We start from the raw sequence: 27,655 nt of genomic DNA, 5'->3' as shown, positions 1-27,655 counted from the left end.
TGGTTTGTCAAACAAAAAGTCCACAGTCTCAAGACAACCCTGGAATGTGCCAATCGCCCTCGCCCCCCGAGCGCTAGTCCACCCCTTCTTTGTCACGGAGTGAAAAGAGCTACCGGGTGGTAGTGCATGTAACTTGTGATCAGGGGGCATATTTTTCACCCTCATTAAGAAACACACGCTTCTTTTCCATTAGACGCTTGTTACAACTCTTTCATCACACCACCTTCTGCGGACAACATGACAGATAGATCCTCAAGCCCTCTTTCTTCACCCCCTCCCGAGAGTGTCATCAATGTCGCTACCGGTAGCCCTGCAAGGAGTACCAAAGACATACTTGACTCGGCCGGCCGCGCAGAGTCGCCGGCTGTACCAGTGCCCTCACCAGCGGTCATCGCAAACATAAATGCCGACGCGAGTGAGCCCGTGAGGAAACGCTCGGCTGGCAGCGACCGATCCACTGTCCAAAAGCGCAAAGCCAAACCGGCCCGCCTGCCAGCACCAGCGAAAAGGGCACGAGCTCCCCCTGCGGCAAAGAGGTCGCGACCTCCGCCTCCAGCCAGAACATCCGCTCGAAACAGGAAATGGGAGGCTCCATTTGTCTACACGGATTCCAAATCACCCCTCACCAAAGCCGACCTGAGAGTATGTACCTCTCGCTCCAAACTCCGCCAGGCCCCAGTTACTGATGCTCCTCGACAGTCGATTCTACTACTCCCTCAGGCTTGGGACGTCCTGGCTCAAGAAGAGAAGCAAGTTGTGCTTGCGAAGTTCCCGAATGACACCCATATTCTGGATGTGGGGACACCAGATGCCCGCCCAAACCTAGTCTCGCTGCGTAATGACGACAACTTTAGGCATGATTGCGCTCGTTACCGTGAGAATCTCGAGTCAGGGTGGCATGACGAGGAGTGGTTAAGGCAGGCGTGGGTTGCCCACGAAAAGATGAAGCGTGGCGACTACGATCAGTTTCTCAGGGAACAGTTTGAGGCGGACTGGGAAACGGAGCTGCCAAAGGAGAGCAAGCCGGAGGGTCCTAAGTCTGACCATGGGATGGAGGCCGGTCCGTCAAAGTCTGAGCAGGTGGCGCTGGAACGCACCTCCGGTGGCGCTCCCATCACCCCCATCACCCCCATTACTCCCGAGCCTGCTGGCGGCGGCAGCTCGCAACAACAATCGCAGAACGTGGAGGTGGCTATGGGTAAAGGTCGTGTCCCCGCCGTGGAAGATGGAGAGAGACCATCTCAACCCACTGGGGATGATGATGAGACTCCTATACACGCGTCAGGCTAAGGTTGGTCCTAGTCGCAACGCGAGTCGGGGCCCCAGCGACTGTCCGGGCCGCGGGGAAGATATCGGTCTTGCCTCGCGCCAGTCATCGAGACGGCCCATTTCGGCTTCCGATTCCTTGACCGTGGGCAACCTTTGAAGGGTTGATGCGAGACAGGGGAAGAACGGAAGGGAAAGATAGAAGAGGAAAGAAGACGACAAGGAAGGATGTGAGGACGAGTGTGATGGATTTCCGCACGATTTGGTGTTATTCGCCTCTATGAGATACCCCCTACCGCGTCCGACTACAATATCAGATCATGGTACCATTAAAACCACACAGCACTTCCGGTCGTCACTGATGACGGCGAAGTTCTGCTTCCCTCCCCAAGCAGCCCATTGCTTGGGTCAAATTGGGTAAGGACACACGGCTGGCCGAAGAAAACATTTAGAGTCTTGCATGGGGATGGGTGCGAACGCAGCGGGAGGTAAAGTGGTGTAATCCTCGCAGTAACGTTCCCGAGGTCTTCAAGAACTTCACACTGAATGGAGAGTCATTCCATAGACATGCAGATAATTCAGGCGGATTTATTAAGTGAGCCTAGTGCACCTAAGAGATTAGTGTTTCGATCAAACAGGTGAAGGGGACGGGATCCTGCTGCTCTCCAGATGCTCGCCCATTACGCTACACTTTTACCCGTACACTACTGAAGGCCAACAAAGCTGAGGAGAATCAGACCTCCGCTGCTCAAGGACCGTCAAGGAACACTACCGTTACCCAATGTTCCGAGACGCCCTTACCTGTATCTAACACGACGGTAGTGAGATCGCTGCTGGATGCGTACTGCTATTGTGTGTATATATACCTACTCAACCTGGTACCTACCTTAGGTGGTGACGATAAGATAGATCAAGGATGTGTAAGGATTGTGCCTTCGAACCCTGGCTGAATGTTTGGTTGAAGACCGTTGTGTGTGTTGGAGTTAGGGTGCGTACCGTACTTACCTATACAAGACATTGACCGTATTGTATAATACAAATGTTACGGTACTGACATGAGACAATTCATTCATGACGTTAGTTGCATGAAAGAAATCAAGACTCCACAGATCACTATATCTTACACCTTTCAGGCAACCCGTATATTCACCCTCTATTCTTGTATTTCGAGGTATTGACTACAGCCTTGCTAACATTCCTGCTACTTAACTTTTCCACGTCTTACTCCGCAGCTAAATCATGGCGCCGTCTGCTCAGGCGCACAAGAGGGCTCACAGCCTGCTGCTGTTTGAGAAGCTGCTCAACCTTCGAGACAGCGCCAGTCCGCTCAACCTCATACTAGATAACCTCGAACAGAGCGCTCAGCCATTGCTCCAAGAGTTTATGAGGAGGGCTAAGGTGGGTAAACAGGACCCAGTCCCCTACTCGCGAGCTCAAGTCTGGTCAGGCACTTATACGCATTCATCGGGCAGAATGAACGGGCAAAGGTTGTCTTCGTGTCCTTTGCGACAATAAAAAAGCCCGCTATCTCGGACGTCTTCATCAAGGCCCGGGGCAAATCCCTCAAGGCACTCGCAGCAGACATAGTTTCTCATGTCGCGCCTCCGCGAACTAACAGCCAAAACACTCCGGCCAGTACACTTCAGAGTAAGCACCCTGGCCATGCCTCTTCACCTCCCTCTCAGATGCTCAAACGGACAACTCAGACTAACTTGGCTCCCAGGATCTCTAATCATAATCGACACCCTCAACCCCCTCGCCTCTCACTTTGCTCACCTCCTTCACTCCTTCTTCACATCCATCATCACCCACTCCGTCTCTCTCGTCGCAGTCTACCACATCGACGTCCCTCCCCTCCCTCTCCACCACTTCCAACACTCACCTGTATCTTTTATATCCGTCTCCGAATACTCTCCCGACCCACTAACCCTCCTCACCCACATCGCTACGGCCATCTTCCGCGTCTCAAGCCTCTACCAAGCCATCGAGTCCCGCCGCGCCCGGGAACGGAGCCTTGCCGAGCCGGAATGGGGCCTCCGCGAGGGTAGGGAGGGTGTGTTGATCGGGTTACGAAGAAGCAACGGAAGCGGAAAGGGAGGGGATAGAATGATGAAGAATGCGGATGGCGTCGTGGTGGAGATGGAGATGCGCAGGCGCAGTGGGCGTGCCGTGGAGGAGCGGTTCGTTTTGGCCCAGAAGGGCGGTTCTGGGTCGAAGGACCGGGAGGTCGGGTGGGGGATCATACTGATGGCAGATCATCCTGCTTTTCGCAAGTCGGTTCTTGGTGGTGATGATGGGAGCGAGGGAGGGGAGGACGAGGAGGGGGAAGGAGGAATGCAGGCGACTTTCAATCTCGGTTTGACGGAGAAGCAGAGGCGGGATAGGGAGGGGGTGGTGCTGCCCTACTTTGACGCACAGGTCGAGATCGGCGGTGGAGAAGGGGGGAGGATTCTGTATGACATGGGGAGGGAGGACGATTTTGATGAGGAGGACGACGAGATTTAGGTGATTTTCAGTTGCTATAATTGCCTGAAAACCTATGTGAAGTTACGGCCCCGATTCCCTCACCACTTTCTGGAATATATGATACCTTCTACCCCAGAATGTCTGACGAAAATACCTATCTTTAACTCAAGTGGTTCAACTATTTTTCACACTTCTCTTTCCTTAGCTTTCTTTTGTGCTAGAGGACCCTGATACGTCAATGTGTATGTATGTATTGTATTGTATTGTATTGTACATACATTTCAAAATTTGGGATTACTTACCTTGAATACCCGACACCAAAACGGCGAAGTATTGGTAACTTACGACATATTACTGGGTACGGGCTAGAAAAACGGTACCAACCTGACAGCCCAGGTGAAGATGCCAATCGGAGTGCTTCCTTCATGGTGTCACCAACCTGGAAGTTTCAGTTTCAGACGTCATCTGCACGCCTTACCAGGCTTGCTTAAGCGCAACCATTTCTGTTTCATCCACTTGATAGCACGATTTCACCATCACCATAACAGCATGGCTGATCGACGAGGCGGGCATTTCCGTCGAGGTGGCGACAGATCATACAATGGCGATAGAGACAGACCGCGCGATCGGGATTGGGGTGGCAGAGACCGTGACGACGATAGAGACCGGCACCGCGACCGCGCACGCGACCACGGCAGGGACAGAGATAGGGATAGGGACAGGGATCACAGGCGATACCGCTCGCGTTCCAGAGATAGAGGAGATCGCCGGCGTTCTCGGTCTCCCGGTCGCGAGAGGATCCACGATCGGCGTGACAACGAGAGAGACAGAGGTCACCGGAGACGAGACGAAGGTCGAGCTGAGCCTCAGAGGGAGCGTGGGGATAGGAGCGTGAGAGGGGAATGGGAGCGGCCTGAACGAGGTATTTCCAAACCCACCCACGCTAGCCGCTCAGCTGCTGACGGATATGCTCCCCAAGACAAGCCTAGCCGCGACAAGGACCGACTTCGAGACGGCGCCACAGATTCACCCCGTCGCTCAGCCAGTCCTCAGGCGGCCTTTGAAAGGGAGACGGAGGAGTATGCACAACTCCCTACTCGCTCAAAACCTGCCAGTGCCAGCGGTTCCACTCCAACAGCGCCCTTGTCGTTCAAGGTTAAGAGCCGGGACGGTAGCCATGGACCAGAACCGCGAAACCAGTCGACTTCGACACAGGAAAACAGCCAGGAGCAGCAAGGGTACCATGGCGATGGGGACCGACACCAACCCAAGAATCGGTTTGATGCCGATGCTATGGATGAGGACGAGGACGAGGAGGTTGTGGTCGAGGAGGACGGCTTGGATGATATGGCGGCTATGATGGGCTTTGGCGGTTTCGGCACGACAAAGGGGAAGAAGGTACTGGGCAACAACGTGGGCGGGGCGAGGAAGGAGAAGAAGACCGAGTACCGGCAATACATGAACCGCGTGGGTGGGTTCAACAGGCCGCTTAGTCCGACGAGGTAGACGGGGATATGTCACAGCTGGGACGTGGAAGGTTTGGCGTATTGTTGGCATTGATACCCAGGTTATGTGAATAAACGACAGAACTCGCTAAAGGGGACAACATGGCTGCGTGGTGTTTCAGAGGCCATAGAGAGTACTACTGTAGTGGCCACATCAAAGTCATTTGGAGTTTTTGGCTGCATGGTTCAAGCCACCATGGCACATAGAACTGAGCCGCACTGTTCAGATAAAAAAGTACCATTATTTTAGTGGAGTGATCAATTCGATCCGTTACCATCCTTCACTTCCGTGCAGCTACTCGTAATCTAAGGACTTGTGACAAATGCTGTGAATCTCTTTAAACGAAGCAGTGAGGGTTAGGGTAGGATCAGGTTTTATTTTCATGAGCACCGACCTTCATGCTAATAAATCATCCCATCTTCAGTTTGGACTGCACCTTCCCAGCTGCAACAAACAAAATTGCAAATCGGATAACCCCGAATGAAGCTTCTAGAACACACATATCTCTTGGACTGCCAGTGATCTTTCGGAACCGTTTCGTTCACTCCCCATTACTAGTACTTCTCATTATCTACACTTCTCACCAACACATCTCTCATAACATTCCATCAGCAAGATGGGAGAGAAGTCGAAGAAAAAGGCCTTGGAGCCCAAGAATGATGCCGCTGCTCTTGAAGGCGCCGCAGATACAAGCATGAAGGAAAAGATAAAGAAGTCCAATGCCGACCAGTCAACTTTGCCAGAGTCAGAGACCGTTGAGGTCCCCAGACCCAAGGAGGAGCACAAAGATGACGACAAGAAGTCCAAAAAGGAGAAGAAGAAGCATGGCAAACGCAAACGGGAGGCTACTGATTTGCCTGCCGAGACTGAGACCACGTCTGAGGTGAAGGGTGTGACGGAGGCGGAACAAGCCGAGCCTCCGAAGAAAAAGAAGAAGGCCGGCAGCCCTGACGCCGATGACAAGGCGGAGAAAAAGAAGAGGAAGAAGGATAAGGACAAGAAAAAGACCAAGGATCAAGCCAGCGGGAAGGAAACACAGGTCTCAGGAGGCAAGGATGAGCAGGACATCGCTAAGACCGACCAGACGGACAATAGAGGAAAGTACGACGACAAGGTGAAGAAGGAAACGGAGTCCAAGGAAGTCGACATGGCCGAGGCTACCGATGCTCCACCGAGCGAAGTCAAGGAGGAGAGGCCTTGGCAGAAGGCTAGGAGAGAGAAGAGAGAGAGGAAGAAGGCTGAAAAAGCGGAGAAGAAGCTCAAGCGCAAGGGCAAGAATGGGAATGCAGAGAGGGAAGTAGACGAGGAGGAGCGGAGGATGAGGGAGGAGAAAAAGAGGAGAAAGGAAGCAAAGTACGGGCCGAGAGGGAAGGGGAAGAAGGGGAAGAAAAGCAAGGCGTCAGGCGGATCTGAAGACGTCCCCAAGCAGGATGCTCCTGCTCCTGCCTCAACCTCAGCTCCAAGCGCAGCTCCTGATGCGAACCTTTCTGAGCGATGGAACGTGCAGCAACTGGACGGCGGCGCCAAACGTCAAGACAAGTTCATGCGGCTCCTTGGCGGAAAGAAGCAGGGCACCACCAATGCCACGGCTGGCACCGGCCAAGCGAAGGATGGCGCCCGCAAACGACTCGACATCGGACAGGTCTCACAGGAGCTCGAGAAGCAGTTCAACGCTGGGGTTCAGATGAAATTTGGGACCGGCGGCCAGCGCCGGGGTCTGGGCGCCTGATGGAACATCGCCGATACGCCGTTTTGATGTTGCTAATAAACTGCTGAAACTACCTGACAGTATCAACTCCGAAATGTCACGGCCAAATAAAACCTTGCCACTGCTGATTTGCAGGCTCTCAGCGCAGACGGTAATGCTGGCAAAACAATCCATACCCCGATGGCCCCCACAAGGCAGAAAATGATGATACATGTATGTGCGCGCCTGCCTGCCCTTGGCTCGATCCCAGACCGGGTCGACAAGTCTCCTCAGGCATGATGTTCGTGCACGCTGGCGCGATCAGCCCGAGGATTGTACTCCATATAGGTATATTTGATTCACTTAAATTCATCCCGGGTATCCTTCGATGTGCCCTTCCCTTATAGCGAATCACCGAAGGAAGATGCGCGAGATGATTTCGAAAACGAGACCGCCGAAGACGACAAAGGCGAGGAGACCTGGGGTGATGCCACGTTAGTCGCCGCTGATGTTGTACAGATTGTAATGACGAAAAACGAGGAGGCACCCATACCCAGCCAGATAGGAGAGATAGGCGACTTGGCCACGACTTTTGCCCGCTTCTTGATCTGGTCTTCCGACTTGCCCATGCGCGCCTCATTCTCCTTGGCGAACTTGAGGTTTGCCCTCCTTTGCTGCGGTGTTTGTACCTGCCGGAGTCGTTAGTTGGCGGCGAGAGGACGCAGCTAGTGGTGGCGCGTATACCATCGTGGCTTGTGAAGTTGTGGAGAGTATTAAGGAGGTGTATTGTACGAGACGGTCCGCAAGGGGGGTTGAAGTTGGAGCGCTTCGGGGCTCTACAAGATGTAAGATAACTGAGAGGTCAGAAGCAAGAATCGAGTATTCGTCAAGCCCCGCAAGACACAAAAGACTGGTGAGGTTGCGAAGTTCGACCTGTTAATGCCGATTCTAGAGCGTCGATTCTAGAGAATGGGACAGATTGCAAGCTATCGACTTCTGGCAATCTGTCGTTGACAGCCCCTTGCAGCTGAGGTGGGTCGTCCGCAGTTGAGACCCTTGCCAGGTCCCGCAAACGGCAACCGCCCTTGCCAGGGGCCCATGGAGTTCCAGGCGGGCCTATCACAGGCCAATCAATGTCGCGCTCAAGGCCGCAGATCTTCAAGCTTGGCTTTCAGCTCACCTCACGCTCTCCTCGCGTTCTCACGTGAAGAGGTTATCTACTTAAATTGTCCCTTCAGTGTATTGGAGAATCTAACCATCGCAGTCGACAAGCCATAACGGACAAGTGCCTTTCATCCCCATAACAAGCATTCAAACTAGTAACTCGCAATGTTCGCTCCGCTCAGAGCTGCCCTCCCAAGGGCATCATCATTCCCACCAGCAGTATCCCTCTACAAAACCCAACTCAGAGGATACATCCAACAACGACCCCAGCAACAACCATCACCAACTGTACTGAGCCGGCTTCTTACTCCAACTACTCCATCCTCACACCTTTTATTCATTCACTCACTAACACTTGCCCGTTTCTTCAATACCCAGGCCGCCTTCTACAGAACCTTCACACGCCCCGTAGCCAAGTGCGCTCTCCTCGCCGTACTAGTCTACCAGCTCGTCTATTTTGGTTGGACCAAGCTGGAGGTGGAGGAGCTCAAGCAAGAGCGGGAAGGTGAGTGAAGGTTGGAAGGTCAGCAGTCGGGTTGCTACCTGAAGGGCTTATAAACAGAGTATGGTATGCTGACAAGAGAGGGTGGTGTATAGCTGAAATTATCAAGCTTGAAGCACAAATCAGGAGTTTACAGGCTGCTCAGGCTGCTGCTGAGGCTGCAGAGGCTAGGGGTGCGGCTAGTGCGAGTGATAGTGTGCGAAGTATAAGCGATGGGAATGGTGATGATAGGAAGCAGGAGGCAAAGGCGCGAGGGAGTTGGTGGAGTTGGAGGTGAAATGGTTTTGAGAGGCAATGGAGTTAAGCTGGTGGGCGAGGTGTGAGCGTGGGACATTGGCAGTTTTAGCTGAGGGGTGTGGTTGAGTTGGACTCAGAAATAAGTCTGCAGGGGTCCTCGAGGCTGGGTGCCGATTTATGACATGTAAGCAAGCACAGCAAAGACGACTTCAGAATCTGTATCATAGCTCACCTGTAGATGAAGAACATGACATGCAAAGGGTTATCAAAGTCAACCCATATCTCGACATATTCGGGCAACCTACAAAGCTCCGAGCAAGTACCTATGAAATAGGCAACCAAATCTACCCGATTTCCTAGGGCCCGCCCATCATCAGTGACGCCACCTGACACCGGTATTTCGAACCCAAATACATGCTACCTATGCCCTTGTTCTAAGACAGCCTCAGCCACCAATGCTACCTAAACCCAGAAGAAGACACCCAACGCCAGCCCTGATACCCCTACCCGTCCATTAGAGATAAGCTCAGATTAAAAACAAACCCACGGCTCCCGCCACGAGCAACAACCCCCAACTCATCACCGCCCTCTGACTCTCCGAACGAAAATTCGCTGACCCCGGGGAATTACACGTCAGCCCGCTGGACGGGTCATGGCGCGCATAGTGGCCGTCAAACCCGATCTGACCCGGCAACGGACATGCGAACCCCAACGCGGCGGGGCAGTTCTGCACTAACTTGTAACACAGGTCGTCGCACGGCAGCAGTTCCTTGTAGGGACCGGGGCGAATGACCTCATCGATGCGCGGGTTCCGGCTCGAGTTAAACGCCGTGGTATTCGGCAAGTTCAGCGCGGCCAGGGTCGCCGCGTCCAGCGGCTTGCCATCGGGGAAGGGCTGGCTGATGGCGCGCGGCTGGAGGTAGGAGGCGTTGTTGGAGAAGTCCTCGCAGCGGGGGATGGTCACGGAGCAGAGCCAGTCCTTGTAGGCCGTTGCGCAGTCGCTGCAGTTCCGCGCGAGCGAGTAGCGCTGGCTAGACGGCGCCTCGCAGGCGATTTGGGCGAGGGATTTGTCGAAGTTGGCGTACATGGTCGCGGCGAAGTTGTCGTAGAACTGGGCGAGCTGGGTCGAGTTGCCGAAAGTCGTCGGGTTGCTCGGCACGGAATAGGCAACCTGGTCGCAGAAGGAGAGGTCGACGATCAGGCGGCAGTTGCCGTGGCCTGGTCCACGCATGAGTACATGATGCTGGCATGGAATGGGAGAAGGGGATGGCTTACCGGATTTTGTGCTAAAGCTCGTTGCGTTGAAGACGACGGTTGTTGCTGTGCCGGTGGTCTGCCTCTTACCTAGCCTGCTGCCGTCCGTCGCCAAGATGCCAACATACTCGGCGCTCGAGTTGAGGCCGCTGAAAAGGAACTGCTGCTTCGGACGGTTGCCACCCCCCCTCCTTGTCATGCTCGTCCGGACCATGTCTGCATTCCGCGTGGTCGCAATCTGGGCATAGTTCTGCAGCCCGCAGTACGAGTACCTGAGTCCGTTGATGGCTCGATCGTTCTTGTTATGTGCAAACAACACATATGGTTCCGTGTCCGTATTGTTCGGCAGATCGTGCGTGGTCAGCAGCGCACCCTGCGAGTCACTAACCCAGATCAGGTCGGCACCCTCCTGGGCATTGTAGCTGTAGTAGTAACGGTCTGTCGAGGCCACAACTCTGAAATTGTATATTCCGGAGAAAACATCCGACACGTTCGATGCGTGCACGGCAATGTATACCTCCCTGTTGGTGGTTAGACTGTACGTAGCGGCGCCCTCAGTAAACACGATCATTGCCTGGGAGCCAGGATCTGCGAGAGGGCCGGGAGCCTGGTTCTCCGCCGAAGTCGAGACGTATAGCGTGAGTTGGGGAGGATCCATGGTCGTTTTGGAGGGGTCCACGGGTTGTGGCTGCTGGCAGGTATTCGCCGATATGTACACCGTCTCGGACGCTTGCCTCCTGACAATGTCCTGTTCTTGTTCTTGATGTTCCGCCGCGCCAACGCCAGCGCCACCACTCTGGTCCGTAGACACAGGAGGCTCGTCCCGCAGCTCCAACCGGTCCTCCACTGTCTGTCGTCCGGATACTCCGGGGAGCACAAACACGAATCGTTGTGTCGCCCCCTCATCCACATTCATGGGCATGGGCTCATTGTTGGTAAGCGACGTAAAACCTGGCGGTGCTCTGCCAATAATGCTCCTGTCGAAAGGGGAGAACTCGGGCTCATATGTCGGATCGGGCAGGCCACGCGCCGCGGGGGCCGTTCGGAGGTCGCCTCCATCGAGCACGACGGGCCATGCCTCTGGTAACTCGGCAGCAAGGGCGAAGTTGGGCGGTGACAGGATCAAGTAGAGCAGGAGCAGCAGACACGAGGCGACAAGGGACGCCGCCAGGCGCGACTGCAGAGGGCTGAGCGCCATCGTAGGAATACGGCCCCAAGGGGCCTCGAATCTCAATCGTCGGCACTGTTGGAAATAATGGGTCGCCAAAGTATTTGAGAGGGCCCCGTCTATCCCGCCCCGTTCCTGTCGATGTCTTCAGTCGCGGACTGTCGCTGTCACTGACCACTAATAAGAGGCCGCCAGCCACTCTACCATGATATCCTCTTTGCGAATTGCTGGTATGTATTGGATTTCGCTGGTATTATTTGCCGGTGGTGACTGCCGCCTTTTGTCCGAGAGAGTTGTCGCAATTGGTGATTCCTATTCCTGACCGGCGAGGAAGCATGAAATGCACGAGACGAGCCTGATGGTTAAGCTGTTGCGTACCGGATCGGCAAGGGTCCGGTGCCCCTTGCAGCGTTTGTAAACTGTATTCCGTAACTGTTTGGGTGGGGCGTTCTGCCAAGAGATCGGGTCGCCAGCATTTCACATCGACATCAGACATCAACGGCTGCAAGCACATGTACGGGTTACCTGAAAACACTCAGACCGAGGGCTTACTTCCCCTGGTAAGAACAAATTCCCGGTACAGATTGCAGAAGCTCCATGTCGGTGCTCGGAAACGAAGAAGAAACCAAGGCGGTTTGGATCATAACTTCCCATTCCTGAAGAACCCAACTTTCGAGACGTACATGGATGATACATCCACACACAAGTCCGCTCTGCCTGCCCCAAAGAAAATTGACTTCTGGCCCAAAGGATATGGCACCAGTGTACATCCCATCCACTCCATCGACAGTTGTAGTAAGAAGTACTCCATGCCTGTCGAGTTGTCCGAGCGATCCCTCCAGCTGCCGCCGATTTGTGTCATCAAGTTCCCAGAGACCGCGGTACCCAAAAGCCGGCAACGAGACCCGCAAATTCATCTCTGTGTGTATTCTACTTCTTCCAACACCCTCACCAGGCCACGCTAAAGCTAGACGCTTTCTATTTTAACGGGAGGAGGCCTGGCACTCGAGGACTCGAATATCGTTTACTCGGTGTGGACAGCATCGGCCTTCGCGCGCAGGCCGCTGGCAGTGGAACCGGAGTTCTTGAAGTAGCGGCCAAGGGTAGGGGCCATGAAGGAGCGGAAGATGATGTCGGCACCCCTGAACAGGCGTCAGTCTGCTCCCAGAGGGCTGTGCTAAGACGGAATAACTTACCTGAAGGCGGGCAGGGACAGCCACAGGAGGAACACAAACTTGAAGGTGTAATAGAAAGGGAACCAGTAAACGACGCTGACGAGGCTTTCAAGAACACTGGGGAAGAGTTAGCTTGCGCCGTGGGTTCGCACCACCCGTAGTGGGTCATTACGTGAAGAAGGCAAAGACAACCCAGTACTATGAACATGATTAGCAACAAGCAACAGTCGACAAAGGAACGGTTCGGCAACTTACGGTCAGCCACTGCGTGTCATCCGCCTTGCTCGCGGTGAACAGCGCACCAAGCGAGTAATAGCCGGGGATGATGAAGCCCGCAATGTTGGTCAGGAGCTGACCGCCGAGATTGAAGACGATGAGGAAGAAGTAGAGCGCAGTGCAGCCGAGCACGGCATACGCCTTTGGGACAGAGGTCTGCTTCTCGAGGTTGTTGAGGGCGGGGTACTTGGAGAGCTGCACAACCATTCAGTCAGGGTCAAGGCCAGTCAGTGAAGGGTCGAATCCGGAAGGCGGCACACACCTCTTTGTCGAGCTGCGCAACATAGTGCTGAACACGGTCCTGGGGCGAAGACATGGTTGGGTTTGAAGGCTTGGTTTGTTTCTGTATACCGCTCTAGGAGTTCATGTCAGAAGCCATCTAAGGCATTCAGAAGATTGGGCTCGGGAGAGCTCTCGGCAGCTTCGGCGGGGACTCGACTAGCTCCTTGGTCGAGCAAGGCGCAGTGAGGGGTGCTTTGAGACACTGGTGGTCTTTGGAGTCCTTAGCACTTACACGTTGATATTCAGTTAGAGGCTGAGGATAGCTGTCGTCGATTGGAAACTTGTTGGAGAGAAATGCAGAACTGAGTTCGAGTCTGGTTCAAGTTGTGGGTGGCAGGTTGTCGGTGGGTGCAAGGTATGACGCTTGCTACGTGTGCACAAAAGACCCTGGACACAAAACCTTGGCCCCGCCAGCTCATCCTGGTTCTGAAGCTGTGAAGCTCCAATGCCACAACGTAGAGAAACGGGGGATTGTAGGTCACGTGGTCACGACTCCAGGATGTCTGCTCCAGATAAATCACAAAATACCTTACCTTCAAACTCCAACTTAGGTGTAACTATTAAGTTTGGCTGATGATAGACTTGTGACCGACAGTGTGCCACCGTCCTTGTTGTCCATCTTGAAAAACAGCAACCCCTCACGATCGTTTCGACCCGTATCTTTTCCGGCTTAGCCTAGCGAGGTCACTTCCCCACCAAACTTTGCAGCAAAGCTACATCGGTTCCAAGCCCCTCAAATCACAAAATAGATACAAGATCAGACGCAAGATTGGAACATATACAACACAGAATCAACACAGAGTTTGGAATTGCCTAATGTTTAGCCGCTCAGAATGGCAACAAAACCAAGCGTGCAACAAAGTTCAATCGCCAAGCCGACAGAGACCACCAGCATTACTGGGGCTGGAAGACCCTAACCCCTATATCCCAATTAGCCTCCCGCTTGGCAAAATACAAGTACGTACCTTACCTTATGTAAGATAGAACCGTGTTTGTTCATCAGCATTGACATCAGCCGGAGAGATGTCAAAATACAATACCTGTAAGCGCAAAAGAGATCACTAACAATAAAGTGTTACACTGGACCCATTGCAGTATAGTGTGCACAACTCTCCATGCCACCGCGGTTAGACAAGAGAATTTCCAAGGGACTGAACACCGATGTAACTTCCATGCCCTGCGCAGCGCGAATTTTGATAGGAAGTGAAGGTACTAGTTAGGCCGAAAGACTATGGGCGGTTTATTTATCGTGAAACCGGCACGGTCGACTTTCAGACGCAGCATCGTGAACAATGACAGAACCGATGATGGCATGGACCAATGGTTGGAACGTGCTCCAGAAATGTGGGACTTGTAGTGTGGGGAGCTGACGAGATGGCGCATTGCCCGGGCACCGCCTCCCATGTTTGTTGATTTCTCCTCCTCCTGCAAAGCAGAGTGTGGAATTGAGCACGTCCAAGGTCGACAGCGAAGCGCCTCTTCTGCCTCGCTCCCTGCTCCCTTGCCAGTGTATCACTGTGAGCCCCTGGCGGCGCGATATACTTTTTCCATCATTGAGATTGGTTATTGTTTTCCCTTGCAGCGCAGGTAGCCTTCCATTTGTTGTTGCTGCTACGAGTGCATATCTGTTTTGACTCTTTTTACGTTGGTGTGGCAATGGACTCGACCCACGGTAAGGAATCCACCCCACTCGCTGCGAACACAACGCGCGATATGCTGCGGATTCGCAGTCTGTCAGTGGTGCACTAGATTGTATACGTACTCATTGTTGTGCAGATTCACTCGCCCATGTCAAAGCCAGGAAGCGTCCTCGGTCGCGAGGCTCGACAGCATCGATACACAGTGCCACGACACAAGCCAACATCGAGCACAGCTTCGCGGAATCTGCAGAGGTTTACTCTGCGCCATGGCTCTCGAATGACACCAGCCACCCTCGCGAACTTCCCAATGGGTCGAGCCAGATGACCCCCGAGGACCTGCTACTAGCGTCCCAGCTCCAGCAAAGCCGCGAGTACACAATCGATGCGCCAGTGAATGGGCCCATGCAGAGCGTCTCGTTCCACCATCACAGCCACAGCATGAGCCGGCAATCCCTATCAGCTGACTCATTCGCTGGGAACACGAGTTTCGCAGACGATAGCCAGATGCTAGATCGCGATGGGAATGACGATGGCGACTCCTTTCACGGGTTACCAAGACCGGTTAAGGCAGGTTCACGGTCAAACGCCAATAATGAGATGGAGATGCGGCAGCTTTTCCACGCCAACAAGCACCGAACTCTCCAGGATGTTGCCCAGGAATTGATCGGCAACGAGCGCGGTCCAAACTCGGAGCGGGCACGTCAAGTGTTCGCGATGCTCTGGTAAGTACCGCTGTCTCGTTTCTTCTGTGATGACATGCTGACCGGCCAATAGGATAAGTCAAACATGCTCTGCTGGCAAGGGGTCGGTACCGAGGGGACGGGTGTATGCCAACTACGCGTCGAAATGTGCTACCGAGAGAATCACCGTCTTGAATCCGGCCAGCTTCGGCAAGCTGGTCCGGGTGCTTTTTCCGGGTCTAAAGACACGACGGCTGGGTGTTCGTGGTGAATCGAAATATCATTACGTTAATTTCCAGCTGAAAGAAGAGCAACCCGACTTTCGAGACAGCACCTCCCAACCTACGGTGCCCCTCGGGGAAAGTCCATCTCTGACCCAGACTTTTAAGTATGTGTCTGTTTGTTCTCAGTTTAGACGTAAACGCACGCGCTAATGTTTCTCAGTGCCCTTCCAAACCACTCCGGAACCATGGGTCCTGAAAAATCACCGCTTTCCGCCACCCCGCTTGCACAGGAATCTGTGTCCAAACCCATGCGATCACACGAATTTCGACACAGCCTTTACAACTTGCCGCATCTCACCAACTATGAACAGTTGCAGCAGGCGAGCAAGACGCCCCAGAAACTTCATTTCTCGACGGAATCCGGCGAATCTTTCAAGCAGTCTGACCCAGTCATCCTTCCTGCTATCGAACCCTACCTTCCCAGAGGCACGGATCCGGATGCGGCGAAGTCGCTCATGGCGCTCTATCGGTCCTACTGTACATCTTTGGTCGAGTGCATACGGTACTGCAAGGAGAAAACCTTTTTCCACCTTTTCACTTCGTTCCAAGGCACTCTTACGATGCCAGTCCAGAAGCTGTTTGCGAATCCGGCCATCGCTCCGTGGATCGAGGAATGCGATTTCATTCTGTACCAACGGATGATGCGCATCGTCTCCAGCTTGACACTCCAGGTCGTGCCCAAGCCCGTCCTCGACACGTTGCGCAGCATCTCTGACCGCCTCGTTCCACACATTCGGGACTCTTTCCACGGACAGCCCCAGCATGTGGTGAGGGCCAAGGAGGCACCGGCAACCATTTTTGCCGCGTTGCTGGACCGGGCGTTGCGTGTGAACCTCACAGCCCACGCCGCGGCCAACATGTTGGCAAACCCCGCGAACCGCGACTTGATGTACATGGAGTGGATGAACATGGTCAGCGTACGGAAACTCGCCGAGAGCATACCGTCTCGCGCCATGGACGATGTCGTCAACCTGCTGCTTCACGAGATGCGAGATCTCATCGATCCCGTCAACGTTCCATGGGGTCTTGAGTGTTTGACAGTGCATGGTGAGGTGGTCATACGCAGTGGCCGGCAACCGCGTGAGGGAGACGGCGACGACTCAGATTCCTCCAATGTGTTGGATCGTTGGGTTAACTTCCTGCGTTCTCTTCCCAGCCGGTTCCCCTATGCGTCGGCGACAGATCTGGTGTGGTGTGTTCAGAGGTTGGGCACGGTTCTCGTCAGGGACATCACGATCTCCGGGGGTAAGAGCTTCGGGTCATGGTGGGTAACAAAATGTTGGATCGACGAGATGATCCAGTTCATGGCGGAGCAGGGCGGCTTCATGCAACAGAGGTCTAGCCAGAGTCCGCTTCCCGCGCCGAAGCGGCAGGCAACGGAGCGCCAGATAAGCCACCATGAGTCTCGGTATAGCAGCGCGAGCGAGGATTTGGACATCTCCCACATGACGGAACCACAGCCAGATCGAGCGCCATTCCCCTCTGCTCCGGCAGGGAACAATCAGCAGACGAGCCACGACGATAGTGGAATCGGGATTCGAACGCCGGATGAGGAATCGCCGGTCGAAAAATACAGTCTCACTCCAGGCTTGTTTACCAGCGCAGAACTGCAAGACCACCTTGGAGAGATATAAGTTGCCATGCCAACGCCAACCATTTCGTCGAGGAGGTTTTCAATCTTGTTTTATTACGGAATAGGAGTTTGGGTGTCACCACTTGGGGATGTTCTTTGGTCGCTCATGTCACGATGAACGATAGGATGATGGGATGACTCGGACGACAAAGTGAACGGGTACCAGGGCATTTGCTTTGAGGATAGTCTGGCTTGGCACAGGAATCGTTGATTTATGCACTCCCGTTGTCGATGATTTTTCAGGAAAGGGGAGGTATTAGTTTTCTGGCTTTGGCTGTGAGCAAACGGGCTGGATGTTCGGCGTAAAGGGAACTGTATCTTGGTTACAGCGGAGTTTTTCAACGGAGCTATAATGTCGATAACATCTCGGGCTCATATTTGTTTTCAATCCAAGTATAAGGAATGGACAACATCACCTACCTCGCTGAGCTGCGCCTTTTGTTTGTCAATAAGCACGTGAACGCCATCGGATTTAGTACATCCATTGGAGCCCCGCAGGACTCAGGGTGTCATACACACTTCCCCATTGCATATTCAATCGTCTTGTTTCAATGTTGATTGCGTCTATATCTTAGCAGCTCGGCAAAATGGTCATCGAGAAGGAAGACACTTTCCAGACTGGAGGTGTCAGCCTCTACACCAAGTCATGGCTGGTACGTCGTCACATGCAACCCAATGCCATCTCACCTTGACATATTACGTTGTCCAACAAATCTGCCCAGCCCGACGGCCCAACGAAGGCCAAATTGATCTTCATCCACGGTTTCAGCGACCACGTCGGCCGCTACTATAACTTCTTCCCATCCCTCGCGGCCCGCGGCATCGCCGTCCACGGGCTCGACCAGCGCGGCTGGGGCCGCTCCGTGCGCAAGCCAGCCGACAGGGGGCTCACGGGCCCCACCACCCAGGTGCTCGCCGACATGGCCGCCTTCATCACCCACCACCTGTCAACAAGAACAACAGCGACGACGACGACGCCGACGACCTCCCCCGCGACGGCGGACCCGCCCGTGTTTGTCATGGGCCACTCCATGGGCGGCGGCCAGGTGTTGACGCTAGCCTGCCACCCGGACTACCAGGAGAAGCTCGTGCGCCACGTCCGCGGCTGGCTGCTCGAGGCCCCCTTCATCGGCTTCTCGCCCGAGGAGCAGCCCAACCCGGTGAAGGTGCTGGCGGGCCGCCTGGCCGGCAAGCTGCTGCCGCACCGCCAGCTGAAGCACGAGGTGCAGCCGGAGCATCTGAGCCGCGATCCGGCGGTCGTCCGGAGCATCCGCGAGGACCCGCTCATGCACAACACGGGCACGCTGGAGGGGCTGGCTGGCTTGCTGGACCGGACGGCGGCGCTGGCGACGGGCCAGGTCCGGCCGTTGCCGGGAGGGGCGCTGCGCAGTTTGTGGGTCGGACACGGCACGGCTGACAAGACGACTTGGTTTGATGCTACCAAGAAGTACTTTGATGAGTGCACGGCCGAGGTCAAGGACCGGACCTTCAAGGCGTATGAGGGGTGGTATCACCAGTTGCATGCCGATGGGCCGGACAGCGAGGAGTTCTACAGGGATGTTGGGGATTGGATTCTGGCGCGGTGTGAGAATGCGCCGGAGGCGAAGCTCTGAAGTGACATTGTAAGGGATTGGGGGGGGGGCTTGGATTTAAATCTAGATATATTATCTGTTCATTGCGGATGTTTTCGTATCTATTGTATTTACGTCTTGGAGAGAAAAGTCTTCATTGGAAACCATCCGACCGTATGGCATACCTACCTACTTGAAAAGGATGTTCGAATATATGCCATTACCCTACCTAGGTATAATATGGCTGGGGAAAGGATGAACGGCGCATGCTTGTATCTACTGTCAGTATTGCGCCCAGACCAACGAGATCTGAACAGACTGACTGTAGGGGCTACCACAGATCACAAGTTGTTGCCGCTTGAGATTCCTTCTGTCAGTTGTGGATGAGCTTCTGTGAACTGGATCCTTCATTGACCTTGCGCTCATCAAGTGCAGCACGTCGGAAGGCATGAAAATAGAGCGGTCATCAACAACTTGTGCCAACAACAGGACGAGATGAGACCAAGGTCGAACACTGGAAAAACAAGTCGGAAAGGACTAGGTAGGAAGAGTGTCCGGAGCAGCTGAATTTCCAGACGTTGCGAGAAGTAAATGTGCAAAGAAGCTGGCGCATATAACTTATCATACAAACCGACGGCGAAATGCAACTTCAATGCAGCAGACAACACGTCAAAGCTGTGATCAACGCCTTCCCCCCCAACCCCCCCAAACACAGACGCCGCTCACAAATCCTTCTTGTACCCATGCTCCGGTTTATGCGTCGTCTCATAATCCACATGCACATAGGCCCTCTCCACGTCGGGCAGCTGCTCCAACTTGATCTGCAGCTCCTCGGCGATATCGTGCGTCTCCATGAGCGTGGCGTCGGGGTCCATGACCACGTCGACCTCGGCAATCAGCCGCGGGCCCGAGTGGTACGCGCGCACCGTGTCGATCTGCCGGATGGCCGGCGAGTGGGTCAGGCACACATACGTGATGAGCTGCTGGATCTCGACGGGGGCGACGACGCCGACGAGCAGGAGGAACTCGGTGAAGGCGGTGCGCAGCCACAGCGCGGAGATGACGACCGACAGGACGATGGCGCCGGCCGGGTCGAGCCACCAGACCAGCTTGCTGCCGCCGACCGAGGTGAGGATACCGAGCCCGTTGATGAGCAGGTCGTTGCGGTGGTCCTGCCACAGGATGCGCACCTGCGAGTATTTGTCCTTGATGGACCACGTGTACAGGAAGAGGGCCAGCTTGGTGCCGAATGCGGCGCAGACCGAGATGATGGAAGGCAGATGGAACTGGTTCAGCGCATCGGCGTCGCGGTGCTCGGCAAGCTCGCGCGCCGCGAAGGCGATGATGATCAGCGAGACGGCCGTCATCAGAAAGCAGAAGACGATGTTGCCGACCGTTTCGAGACGGGCCTTGCCCGAGGGAAACCGGCGGGGGTCGACGCGGCGGACGGCGCGGTTGGTGAGGATCAGCGTGACGTTGGAGAGCGGGTCGAAGATGGCGTCCGCCATGGTGGTGAAGAGCGAGAGCGAGCCGGACGACACGGCGGCGTAGAGCTGGAGGGCCGTCAGGACAATGTTGGCCACGAGAGATCCCCACACGGCGATCTTGAACTTGAGGTGGTCCTCGCCATGCTCCTGGCGCGCCTCGGCCCGGTGTTCCTCGACGCTCTTCAGCAGCCGCTCAATCGTCTCGTTCTGCGCCTGGTAGAAGCCTTCGAGGCGGCGTGCTGTGGTCGCAGAGCGCCCGAACGGCTTGATGTAACGCGACAGGCTGCCGGTTCGAATCAGCTTCGGGGGGTTGGCCGCACCGGCGGGCTGCTGGGCGGCATCGCGTTTCCTGGACGTGTTTGCCTTGATCTCGGCAAGCTCCGATGCTGTCTTGTATCTCCGAGACAGGCCGTACGGGTCATTCTCGGGGCCGACAAGCGGGAAGCCGCCGGCCCGCTGACTCTCCATCTCGACGTCGCCCGCTGGTATGGTGGCCTGATGCCGGGGCACTGCAGCGTCGTCGCCCCCGTCTGTGGCCTCGACGGCGGTACTGGCGCCTTCCCTTGCCATTGACACGGCGGGTGACTGGGGCCGGGCAAAGCGGCTCGCCGAGTCCGACTGCGTTTTGAAAGGATGCGGGTGCAGCGAGATGCTGTTCGAGAGGTTAGGCGAATCCATGGCAGGCGCTCGTTTGCTCTCGAGTCAGCTGGGCTCTCTTCGGCGCAAGACTCGGAGCGCTGCGTTGACCTGTAATTATAATAAGGTACCGGTAGGTTGTCTGTGCTGGGATGAACACGTGGGGTGTCAGTGGCACCGCGACCTGATTGATAAGATGAAATGAACGAATTGCTTGGTACAGATAAATCGCGAACTTATAAGTTATTAAGACGCAGCGCCCACCTTTTCAATGACCTCTGCTTATTCTCCCAAACCAGCGATGGAGCGGACTTCCTTCGGAGACGCAGTGTAAATCGCGTCACTGAACTTGAGTTTCTCGGAATACCCAGGCCGCGCAACTGTCGCATCATTAAGAGGGCCGTAATAGTGTGGGGAGGAAGTCTTGTGGCTCGCCGCTCACACCGTCAAAAGGTCGGGCCCCCCGCGCAGATCGATCATGTCGCATGAAGTGAGCAAGGGGTTGCAGGCTTGGCGCGAGGATCAAGAGGGATTTTCATGATGTGAGTCGTTGCTCGCAGGCTAATAAGAAGGGGCATCTGCCACACTGATGATATCCGGACTCCATAGTGAGGCATCAGGCTCCCAGCTGGATATACTGTAGGTAGGCACGTGGTTGGTCACCAAGCATTAAAGCTTTGAGGTGGCCATCTCCGCATATTCGGGCCTAAGCGGCCGAAAGCGGCGGTAGTGACCGACGTCAGCGGCGTTAGTGCGTTGCAGTGATTGCCGATCGGAGAGCCGGGGCGCCGGTGCTCACATAGCGCGCCATTGTGTTGTCTTGAACAGGGGGTTACGGATAGAAAGAGGATAATTCGAGGCACCTGAGATCAGACTGATCGAGTGCCGTCCGGTAGGTTCTCTTATATACGTTGTGGATTTTGCAGTGGGGCGTAACCTGTTCAGTCGGGTCGGCGCCTCTCCGGAACCTCGCGTGGTCGCAGCCGGTGAGTTGCTGGATGCGGGACGGAGTCAACCGATGCTACGAATAATTTGGACGAACATCCCAGCATCTCCTATATACAATCCCAGCAACCCGAAGCAGTCCACTTTCAGCTGCCTCCGTTCGCTATATATAATACCTGCGTCTAGTCGAGTTGCCCAAGAGTAGCAATATACCGAGCAGGATATGTTAGGGCTCGGGAGGTTTATAGGTATCCCCAATGCTCAGTTTGTGGTGGAGCTTAGGAGTATAGGCTCACTGCTCAGGGTTGTAAGTATATCTCCAGGACCGAAGGCGTTCTGTGACGAAACCACAGGCAGTCCTGCCTCTGAAAGGGTTCGCCGGTCGAAGGTAACTGCTGGTCGGACTGTAGGTCTCGGTGAAGCCAAAAGGTTCACAACAATGCTTGCCGCAATGTCTGCACAATAGGTATGGGCTATTGCTTGTAATTGCTCACTGGAGAACTCCCAGAGTCCTCCAGAACGGGTGACTATATACTAGCTATCTTCTTGGGCGCTCAGTGCTTCGATTCGGTGAGCACCCAGGTGCTCATCGTGATATGCCCCTGATCACTCTGATCGCTTACATCCTGCAGAGTGCTCAGCGACATTGGCACCTTAGCACCTTTGCCTGTCTCTGACTGGTCCGCCTAGTTGTCCAAATGATTGGCTCGGGACGCCCCCGCGTCCCCACATACGGCCGTCTGCCCTGCAGCCTGCCGTTGGTTAATTCGTGACACGTTCGGTTGCTATATCCAACACTATAAGGTGAGGTCCCAGGACTTCCGAAAGTTCTCAATTAGTACCTATCTTTAAGGATTGCCATTACATCTAGGAGTTCCCAGTCTTTTGAAGGACCATGCCAAAGCGCTGGCGTCCAACCGAGGATGAGATCAGAAGTGCGCTAGCTATAAAGAAGCAGGCCCGCGGAAAAGGGGCGTGCTACCTATATAACTAGCGGAAGGTAAGATACGATATAAAGTAAGTGATACTATACAAACAGAATGTTTATATCCTATACTCACCCATGTAGCAAGCTATACGATATATATATGAACAGGCAGTATCTAGAGATCTGTCTTTACGGCCTTCGTTTGCCGGCCCCTAAGATAAGAGCTAAGGAACGTAAGAGCACTATAGATACTTAGGAGAGCGCAGGTGCCCTAGAGCCCCTGGACCCGAACCAGAGCTTAGCGGCTAAGACACCGTCGTACGAAGAGGCTATATATATAGCGTTGCTTCTGGCTATTCTTATAGTAGGCGCTTAGTATTCTGACAGAGACACGTAGGAGAGGCGCCGTATATCAAGGGACTTTGGTATATTAGCAAAAGTAACCTATATTCGGAGAGGAGTTAAAAGGCTGAAGTTGCTAATTGTCTATTTATCTTATGTCGAAAGCTAAGAGATCCTTCTATGCTCTCTGTCTTGCTAATTTTCTCCTCTGCCTTTTGCTTGCGAGTCTTTAGGCGCTCCTAATGTTCGGGGTTTTCCTATAAAACGATAGTACAGCCGGCCCGTTATATAGCATCCTTAGGTCATTAAACAAAGTTGGCCAACTGACGGGCTTGAACTGGCATAGGAAACGCCGATGCCGCTTGGGTTATGACGGGAACAACCATGCGGCTTATACAGAGCCTAGGGCTTTATTTAGATGACCAGGGGGGCTGCTATATCTCGGATATAGAGACCAAGCAGATTGAAAGACGGAGGGTATAGTATGTACGGAGATGCTGCCCTTGTCTTAAGCAGACTGCTGATGACCGGCCGTCCTAGGCTGGCCATATCTCAGCAGGATTGTGTCTTATCGCTATGCTATAACAGGCCCAGTGCCGTTGCATCCCACCTATTGCCAAAGAGCATCGGCGAGGCGGACGGGAAGCCACTCGCTCTGCCGGAAGTCATGGGGAGCTTTCCAGGATTGGACACGGCATTCTGAGTGGAGGCAGTTCAAGACATGCCAGCGCTAAGAGCATGTTGGGACGGCTCCGAGAAATCGACCAGCTGCTGCTCAAGGCTGCGCCCTGTCTCCGGGAGACGTCCAGCTGCCACGATCTGCAGGAAAGGATCGAATTCCTGTTGCTGTCCCAGCATCGCTCGTTTGCCGTGGCCGCCGCCTGTCAGCCAGCAAGATGCCTCCTTTTCGCATCTTTTTGCTGCTAGGAAAGACGCGGTTGTATAAGTGGTCAAGTGCTTTCTCGACCTAGATGCAGTCAGTGTTTATCCCACCCGCATATGGACCTGCATCTATAAGGCCGTTAGCTCGGTGCTCCTCCTGACCATCCTGGGCGAAACAAGCAGGAATCCCGGCCTCGGCAGCATACAGAAGAGACTGGTTGATATGCTTCTTTCTCGGGCGCAGGACGACGACGCACCTACCGCCACCAAAAGGTCTCTTACGCTGGCCTATATCAACGCGCTGAAGGTACTACAGCGCTTGATCCAAGAAGGCCTGCAGAGGGCCGGAACAGAGCCGGCGGCGATATCAACCCAGCAAGCCGCCCTACTTCAGCCGCCGGCCGGGCTCCTTGAGGGACACATCGGCCGACCGCGCGATTAGGTCGTCGTAGTACCCGGCCTATATAGCGGCCAGCGTCTTTATGGAGCAGGGCACTACGATCATGCCGTTATGCTAGAAGGAGCCGCTCGCGGGCGGCGCCGACAGGTCCCGGATCGCGTAGTGGCATGTCGCGAATGAGGCTAGCTGTACCGGCGTGATGCTGTTGCTGCCGTCCATCTCGTACTTGAGCGTGGCCTGTGCCTATTTGGAGAGGATCAGGTGGGTTTCGACGGAGAGTGAGCGGAGCAGCTCGAGCAGGCGCACCGCGAAGATGGTGCCTGTTGCGCCGGTCACGCCGACGATAATACGCGGGTTGCGCTGGACGATGGGGACGGGGTTGTTATAGGTGTTGTTATTGTTGTTGTTGTTGCTGCTGTTGTTTATGGGAGGCAGAGGGGCGCTTGTATAGTAGATGCCTCTTTGGCTTGTTGCTTGGCGGAACGGCGGCAGGGACGCTGATGGTAAATTGTGGCGGAGTCTTCCAAGTCGGCTTGTTGAGAGGAAGAGACGAGGGATTAGCCTCGCCGTCAATGTCATATTTGTAGCGCCTTGTATATGATTCCGGGGGGCGGAATGGTAGGCATTAAAGGTGAAGCTGAAGAGCGCGGATATAAAAGGTACCGCAGAAGATAGAACCTGACACTTATCCAACAATTTCCATATACTATCAAAAGTTTGAAAGGCACTGGCTTGACTTCAAGCTTTATATTTGTATCAAGTGGATGTCCACTAGGCACTAGCATCCGTCGGTGAAGGGCGACCCGAGCGCGAGGCCGATAGGATTGAACGGAGTACACGCCAGCTCACTCGAGCATGACAACGGCAAGGCCGAGTAGCGAGGCGAGTAGATCTCCTTGCGTTCCAACTCTTCGAGACTGACATGATAGTGGATGCCCGTATGGTTCGAGATATTTGGCTTCCCCTATACCGATACCGATCCCGAAAACGATCCCGAAGCCGAGCTGACCGGGATACGTTCCTGGTGAGTGTACATCAACCAAACAAGCATCAGGAATAATACAATGCGAGTCTCGGATGACAGCGGCACGGAATGTAGGCCGAGATAATCGCGAGCGTTCTCCAGCCGGGGGGAGAGCCGGATTCAGGGGCATATAAGAGGCGATGCCGTCCGCTGGTCCACTCCTTCGTACCGTATGACATCGATGACGACTAGTAACCTTCCGCCTCCTTCTGTAACCTTACTTAGTACTTGACTAATACTATACGCAATGCTCTCTCGACTGACGTCGACAGCTCGTAGAGCCGCAATCGATCAGGCAGGGGGGGTCAGCAGTTACTCATCCTGGCCGATGTACCATGCCAGTGCTCAGCACAGCTCACCGCAAGACGCGCCTCACTTGAACTTCCGGTCCTTCGTCGAGGCACTCAAGGAAGACGGGGACATTGCCGAGATCAACGACGAGAAGGACCCCAACCTCGAGGTCTCGGCCATCATCCGCCGGTCGAACGAGAGGGACGACAAGGCACCGCTCCTCCACCAGGGCGACGGCGGCAAGTACATCCAGACTTACGGCATGCACGTCGTGCAGTCGCCCGACGGCAAGTGGACCAACTGGTCCGTCGCACGGGCCATGGTGCACGACAAGAAGCACCTCGTGGGGCTGGTGGTCGCGCCGCAGCACATCTGGCAGATCCAGCAGATGTGGAAGAAAGAAGGGGTCCAGGACGTCCCGTGGGCTCTGGCCTTCGGCGTGCCGCCCGCTGCCATCATGGCCGCGAGCATGCCCCTGCCCGACGGCGTCACCGAGGCCGACTACATCGGCGCCATGACGGGGACAGCGCTCGACGTGGTCAAGTGCGAGACCAACGACCTTCTGGTCCCCGCCAGCTCGGAGATCGTACTGGAGGGCACGCTGTCGACGACCGACTATGCCCCCGAGGGTCCCTTCGGCGAGATGCACGGCTACGTCTTCCCGGGTGACATGCACGACCAGCCCAAGTACACGGTCCACTGCATCACGCACCGCGACGACGCGATCCTGCCCGTCTCGGCCTGCGGACGGCTGACCGACGAGACGTACACACTCATCAGCTCGCTCGCGGCGGCCGAGATCCGCCAGCTGTGCCAGGACACCGGCCTGCCCATCACCGACGCCTTCTCGCCCTTCGAGTCGCAGGCGACCTGGGTGGCGCTGCGGGTCGACACGGCCGCGATGCGCCGCATGGGCTACACCGACCCGGCCGCGTTCCGCAGGACGGTCGGCGACCTCGTGTACACCTCCAAGGTCGGCTACACCATCCACCGGCTGATCCTGGTCGGCGACGACATCGACGTGTACTACAGCGCCGATGTCATGTGGGCCTTTGTTACGCGGTGCCGGCCCGGCGACGACGAGACCTTCTTCGACGACGTCCGCGCGTTCCCGCTGATCCCGTACAACAGCAAGAGCTGGCACAGCCCTGCGCGCGGCGGCAAGGTGGTCAGCGGGGCCCTGCTCAAGAGCGAGTTCACCACGGGCAAGAACTGGGAGGCGGCGAGCTTCAAGGAGAGCTACCCGCAGGAGGTGAAGAACAAGGTTCGGGCCGAGTGGGAGGCCATGGGCTTTGAGACCCGGAGTGATTAATGTTACCACTACTACCCAGATTAGGTATCGAACATCTATGCATACCTGACCCGTGTAGGGAAAGAGAGCTGGAAACTGAGAGAGTATCCCATCAGAACGATATCGCCAAACACATTGACGGACCTGAATATATGCGCCATTGAACCTACTCTTGAACTCAAACTGCCGCGCGATCCGGCCCTGAACTCAAGGCGATAGCGATCTGTCGTTGGTTTGTGGCAGCAGCTGGATGGACTTGAACCAGACTGTCGTCTCCGATCTATTGGATAACAAGGCTCTTGACCGACGTGAGAAACCCCGAGCCGCTGACTTGCTTGACTTCTCCCTTGATACTCAAGACCAGTGCATCGGTAGCGGACGTCAGGACAATGTAAGCTTCGTCCTCCAGACAGCCGAAACTGTGCCCGGCGATTCGGATGCTACGATCTCGCTGGCCTCGATGTCCATACCTCGACAACGGGAATCGGCTCCTTGCAGCGCTACCGCACACCGAGTAGATCTTCTATCTGCAGTAGAAAGAAGAACGTCTCAGCACTGTTCTCCAGCTTATGCATCACCCCGCAGACGATTGTACCCCTCCGCTGTGGATCCCCAACAACGCCTCGACGTCGAGGTCC

General features: G+C 55.0%; 13 protein-coding genes across 13 annotated transcripts; 8 read left to right on the top strand and 5 right to left on the bottom strand.

The window, feature by feature from the left end:
• Positions 1-237: 237 nt before the first annotated feature.
• On the top strand, positions 238-1,290 carry B0T15DRAFT_391169 (ASXH domain-containing protein; the record flags this gene model as incomplete). The annotated part of the gene is made up of 2 exons (XM_062864572.1): positions 238-642; positions 700-1,290. The coding sequence occupies 2 exons, from the start codon at positions 238-240 to the stop codon at positions 1,288-1,290; spliced, it is 996 nt and encodes a 331-aa protein (XP_062724412.1).
• A 1,089-nt stretch (positions 1,291-2,379) lies between these two features.
• Positions 2,380-3,949, top strand: B0T15DRAFT_565742 (Elongator complex protein 5). Its single transcript, XM_062870675.1, has 3 exons — positions 2,380-2,664; positions 2,739-2,913; positions 2,990-3,949. Exons 1-3 carry the CDS (start codon positions 2,506-2,508, stop codon positions 3,769-3,771), a joined length of 1,116 nt encoding a protein of 371 aa, XP_062724411.1. The 5' UTR covers positions 2,380-2,505; the 3' UTR covers positions 3,772-3,949.
• A 199-nt stretch (positions 3,950-4,148) lies between these two features.
• B0T15DRAFT_565741 (uncharacterized protein) lies at positions 4,149-5,476 on the top strand. Its single transcript, XM_062870674.1, has 2 exons — positions 4,149-4,654; positions 4,712-5,476. Exons 1-2 carry the CDS (start codon positions 4,282-4,284, stop codon positions 5,236-5,238), a joined length of 900 nt encoding a protein of 299 aa, XP_062724410.1. The 5' UTR covers positions 4,149-4,281; the 3' UTR covers positions 5,239-5,476.
• Positions 5,477-5,639: 163 nt separating this feature from the next.
• On the top strand, positions 5,640-7,140 carry B0T15DRAFT_113323 (small acidic protein family-domain-containing protein). Its single transcript, XM_062861528.1, has one exon. It carries the CDS (start codon positions 5,855-5,857, stop codon positions 6,965-6,967), a length of 1,113 nt encoding a protein of 370 aa, XP_062724409.1. The 5' UTR covers positions 5,640-5,854; the 3' UTR covers positions 6,968-7,140.
• On the bottom strand, positions 7,141-7,962 carry B0T15DRAFT_113322 (uncharacterized protein). The gene is made up of 3 exons (XM_062861527.1): positions 7,670-7,962; positions 7,479-7,614; positions 7,141-7,404 (listed from the first exon to the last, which is right to left on the bottom strand). The coding sequence occupies exons 1-3, from the start codon at positions 7,670-7,672 to the stop codon at positions 7,337-7,339; spliced, it is 207 nt and encodes a 68-aa protein (XP_062724408.1). The 5' UTR covers positions 7,673-7,962; the 3' UTR covers positions 7,141-7,336.
• A 119-nt stretch (positions 7,963-8,081) lies between these two features.
• Positions 8,082-9,096, top strand: B0T15DRAFT_524846 (uncharacterized protein). Its single transcript, XM_062868804.1, has 3 exons — positions 8,082-8,377; positions 8,468-8,594; positions 8,687-9,096. Exons 1-3 carry the CDS (start codon positions 8,255-8,257, stop codon positions 8,866-8,868), a joined length of 432 nt encoding a protein of 143 aa, XP_062724407.1. The 5' UTR covers positions 8,082-8,254; the 3' UTR covers positions 8,869-9,096.
• Positions 9,097-11,637, bottom strand: B0T15DRAFT_429617 (stretch-activated Ca2+-permeable channel component-domain-containing protein). The gene is made up of 2 exons (XM_062865711.1): positions 10,104-11,637; positions 9,097-10,046 (listed from the first exon to the last, which is right to left on the bottom strand). Exons 1-2 carry the CDS (start codon positions 11,278-11,280, stop codon positions 9,355-9,357), a joined length of 1,869 nt encoding a protein of 622 aa, XP_062724406.1. The 5' UTR covers positions 11,281-11,637; the 3' UTR covers positions 9,097-9,354.
• Positions 11,638-12,274: 637 nt separating this feature from the next.
• B0T15DRAFT_391749 (TB2/DP1, HVA22 family-domain-containing protein) lies at positions 12,275-13,017 on the bottom strand (the record flags this gene model as incomplete). The annotated part of the gene is made up of 5 exons (XM_062864602.1): positions 12,275-12,392; positions 12,447-12,542; positions 12,598-12,623; positions 12,681-12,896; positions 12,964-13,017. 5 exons carry the CDS (start codon positions 13,015-13,017, stop codon positions 12,275-12,277), a joined length of 510 nt encoding a protein of 169 aa, XP_062724405.1.
• Positions 13,018-14,414: 1,397 nt separating this feature from the next.
• B0T15DRAFT_429612 (RFX DNA-binding domain-containing protein) lies at positions 14,415-17,638 on the top strand. The gene is made up of 4 exons (XM_062865710.1): positions 14,415-14,655; positions 14,760-15,345; positions 15,398-15,691; positions 15,748-17,638. Exons 1-4 carry the CDS (start codon positions 14,640-14,642, stop codon positions 17,219-17,221), a joined length of 2,370 nt encoding a protein of 789 aa, XP_062724404.1. The 5' UTR covers positions 14,415-14,639; the 3' UTR covers positions 17,222-17,638.
• On the top strand, positions 17,515-19,173 carry B0T15DRAFT_113109 (Alpha/Beta hydrolase protein). Its single transcript, XM_062861525.1, has 2 exons — positions 17,515-17,873; positions 17,943-19,173. Exons 1-2 carry the CDS (start codon positions 17,808-17,810, stop codon positions 18,831-18,833), a joined length of 957 nt encoding a protein of 318 aa, XP_062724403.1. The 5' UTR covers positions 17,515-17,807; the 3' UTR covers positions 18,834-19,173.
• Positions 19,174-19,377: 204 nt separating this feature from the next.
• B0T15DRAFT_113143 (uncharacterized protein) lies at positions 19,378-21,372 on the bottom strand. The gene is made up of 2 exons (XM_062861526.1): positions 21,136-21,372; positions 19,378-21,056 (listed from the first exon to the last, which is right to left on the bottom strand). Exon 2 carries the CDS (start codon positions 20,954-20,956, stop codon positions 19,514-19,516), a length of 1,443 nt encoding a protein of 480 aa, XP_062724402.1. The 5' UTR covers positions 20,957-21,056; positions 21,136-21,372; the 3' UTR covers positions 19,378-19,513.
• A 3,153-nt stretch (positions 21,373-24,525) lies between these two features.
• B0T15DRAFT_491192 (uncharacterized protein) lies at positions 24,526-24,990 on the bottom strand (the record flags this gene model as incomplete). Its single annotated transcript, XM_062866755.1, has 2 exons — positions 24,526-24,654; positions 24,718-24,990. The coding sequence occupies 2 exons, from the start codon at positions 24,988-24,990 to the stop codon at positions 24,526-24,528; spliced, it is 402 nt and encodes a 133-aa protein (XP_062724401.1).
• Positions 24,991-25,763: 773 nt separating this feature from the next.
• B0T15DRAFT_491191 (3-octaprenyl-4-hydroxybenzoate carboxy-lyase-domain-containing protein) lies at positions 25,764-27,038 on the top strand (the record flags this gene model as incomplete). The annotated part of the gene is made up of 1 exon (XM_062866754.1): positions 25,764-27,038. The coding sequence occupies one exon, from the start codon at positions 25,764-25,766 to the stop codon at positions 27,036-27,038; it is 1,275 nt and encodes a 424-aa protein (XP_062724400.1).
• Between the last annotated feature and the right edge of the window lie 617 nt (positions 27,039-27,655).

The sequence above is a fragment of the Chaetomium strumarium genome (genome assembly GCF_033439665.1).
Source record: "Chaetomium strumarium strain CBS 333.67 chromosome Unknown B0T15scaffold_2, whole genome shotgun sequence".
Taxonomy (NCBI): Eukaryota; Fungi; Ascomycota; class Sordariomycetes; order Sordariales; family Chaetomiaceae; genus Chaetomium; species Chaetomium strumarium.
This window is presented reverse-complemented; position numbering and strand designations above follow the sequence as displayed.

What these genes read in the sequence shown, in the direction of transcription:
- B0T15DRAFT_565742 (XM_062870675.1), top strand. Translation starts at nt 2,506, where the DNA reads ATGGCGCCGTCTGCTCAGGCGCACAAGAGGGCTCACAGCCTGCTGCTG. An exon ending in AGTTTATGAGGAGGGCTAAG is followed by an intron (nt 2,665 to 2,738) that starts GTGGGTAAACAG and finishes TTCATCGGGCAG; the next exon opens with AATGAACGGGCAAAGGTTGT. An exon ending in TCCGGCCAGTACACTTCAGA is followed by an intron (nt 2,914 to 2,989) that starts GTAAGCACCCTG and finishes CTTGGCTCCCAG; the next exon opens with GATCTCTAATCATAATCGAC.
- B0T15DRAFT_565741 (XM_062870674.1), top strand. Translation starts at nt 4,282, where the DNA reads ATGGCTGATCGACGAGGCGGGCATTTCCGTCGAGGTGGCGACAGATCA. An exon ending in ATGGGAGCGGCCTGAACGAG is followed by an intron (nt 4,655 to 4,711) that starts GTATTTCCAAAC and finishes ATGCTCCCCAAG; the next exon opens with ACAAGCCTAGCCGCGACAAG.
- B0T15DRAFT_113323 (XM_062861528.1), top strand. Translation starts at nt 5,855, where the DNA reads ATGGGAGAGAAGTCGAAGAAAAAGGCCTTGGAGCCCAAGAATGATGCC.
- B0T15DRAFT_113322 (XM_062861527.1), bottom strand. An exon ending in TATCTCTCCTATCTGGCTGG is followed by an intron (nt 7,405 to 7,478) that starts GTATGGGTGCCT and finishes GCATCACCCCAG; the next exon opens with GTCTCCTCGCCTTTGTCGTC.
- B0T15DRAFT_524846 (XM_062868804.1), top strand. Translation starts at nt 8,255, where the DNA reads ATGTTCGCTCCGCTCAGAGCTGCCCTCCCAAGGGCATCATCATTCCCA. An exon ending in AGCAACAACCATCACCAACT is followed by an intron (nt 8,378 to 8,467) that starts GTACTGAGCCGG and finishes TTCAATACCCAG; the next exon opens with GCCGCCTTCTACAGAACCTT. An exon ending in GCTCAAGCAAGAGCGGGAAG is followed by an intron (nt 8,595 to 8,686) that starts GTGAGTGAAGGT and finishes GGTGGTGTATAG; the next exon opens with CTGAAATTATCAAGCTTGAA.
- B0T15DRAFT_429617 (XM_062865711.1), bottom strand. Translation starts at nt 11,280, where the DNA reads ATGGCGCTCAGCCCTCTGCAGTCGCGCCTGGCGGCGTCCCTTGTCGCC. An exon ending in GAGCTTTAGCACAAAATCCG is followed by an intron (nt 10,047 to 10,103) that starts GTAAGCCATCCC and finishes TGCGTGGACCAG; the next exon opens with GCCACGGCAACTGCCGCCTG.
- B0T15DRAFT_429612 (XM_062865710.1), top strand. An exon ending in CAAGTGTTCGCGATGCTCTG is followed by an intron (nt 15,346 to 15,397) that starts GTAAGTACCGCT and finishes ACCGGCCAATAG; the next exon opens with GATAAGTCAAACATGCTCTG. An exon ending in TCTCTGACCCAGACTTTTAA is followed by an intron (nt 15,692 to 15,747) that starts GTATGTGTCTGT and finishes AATGTTTCTCAG; the next exon opens with TGCCCTTCCAAACCACTCCG.
- B0T15DRAFT_113109 (XM_062861525.1), top strand. Translation starts at nt 17,808, where the DNA reads ATGGTCATCGAGAAGGAAGACACTTTCCAGACTGGAGGTGTCAGCCTC. An exon ending in TCTACACCAAGTCATGGCTG is followed by an intron (nt 17,874 to 17,942) that starts GTACGTCGTCAC and finishes AAATCTGCCCAG; the next exon opens with CCCGACGGCCCAACGAAGGC.
- B0T15DRAFT_113143 (XM_062861526.1), bottom strand. Translation starts at nt 20,956, where the DNA reads ATGGATTCGCCTAACCTCTCGAACAGCATCTCGCTGCACCCGCATCCT.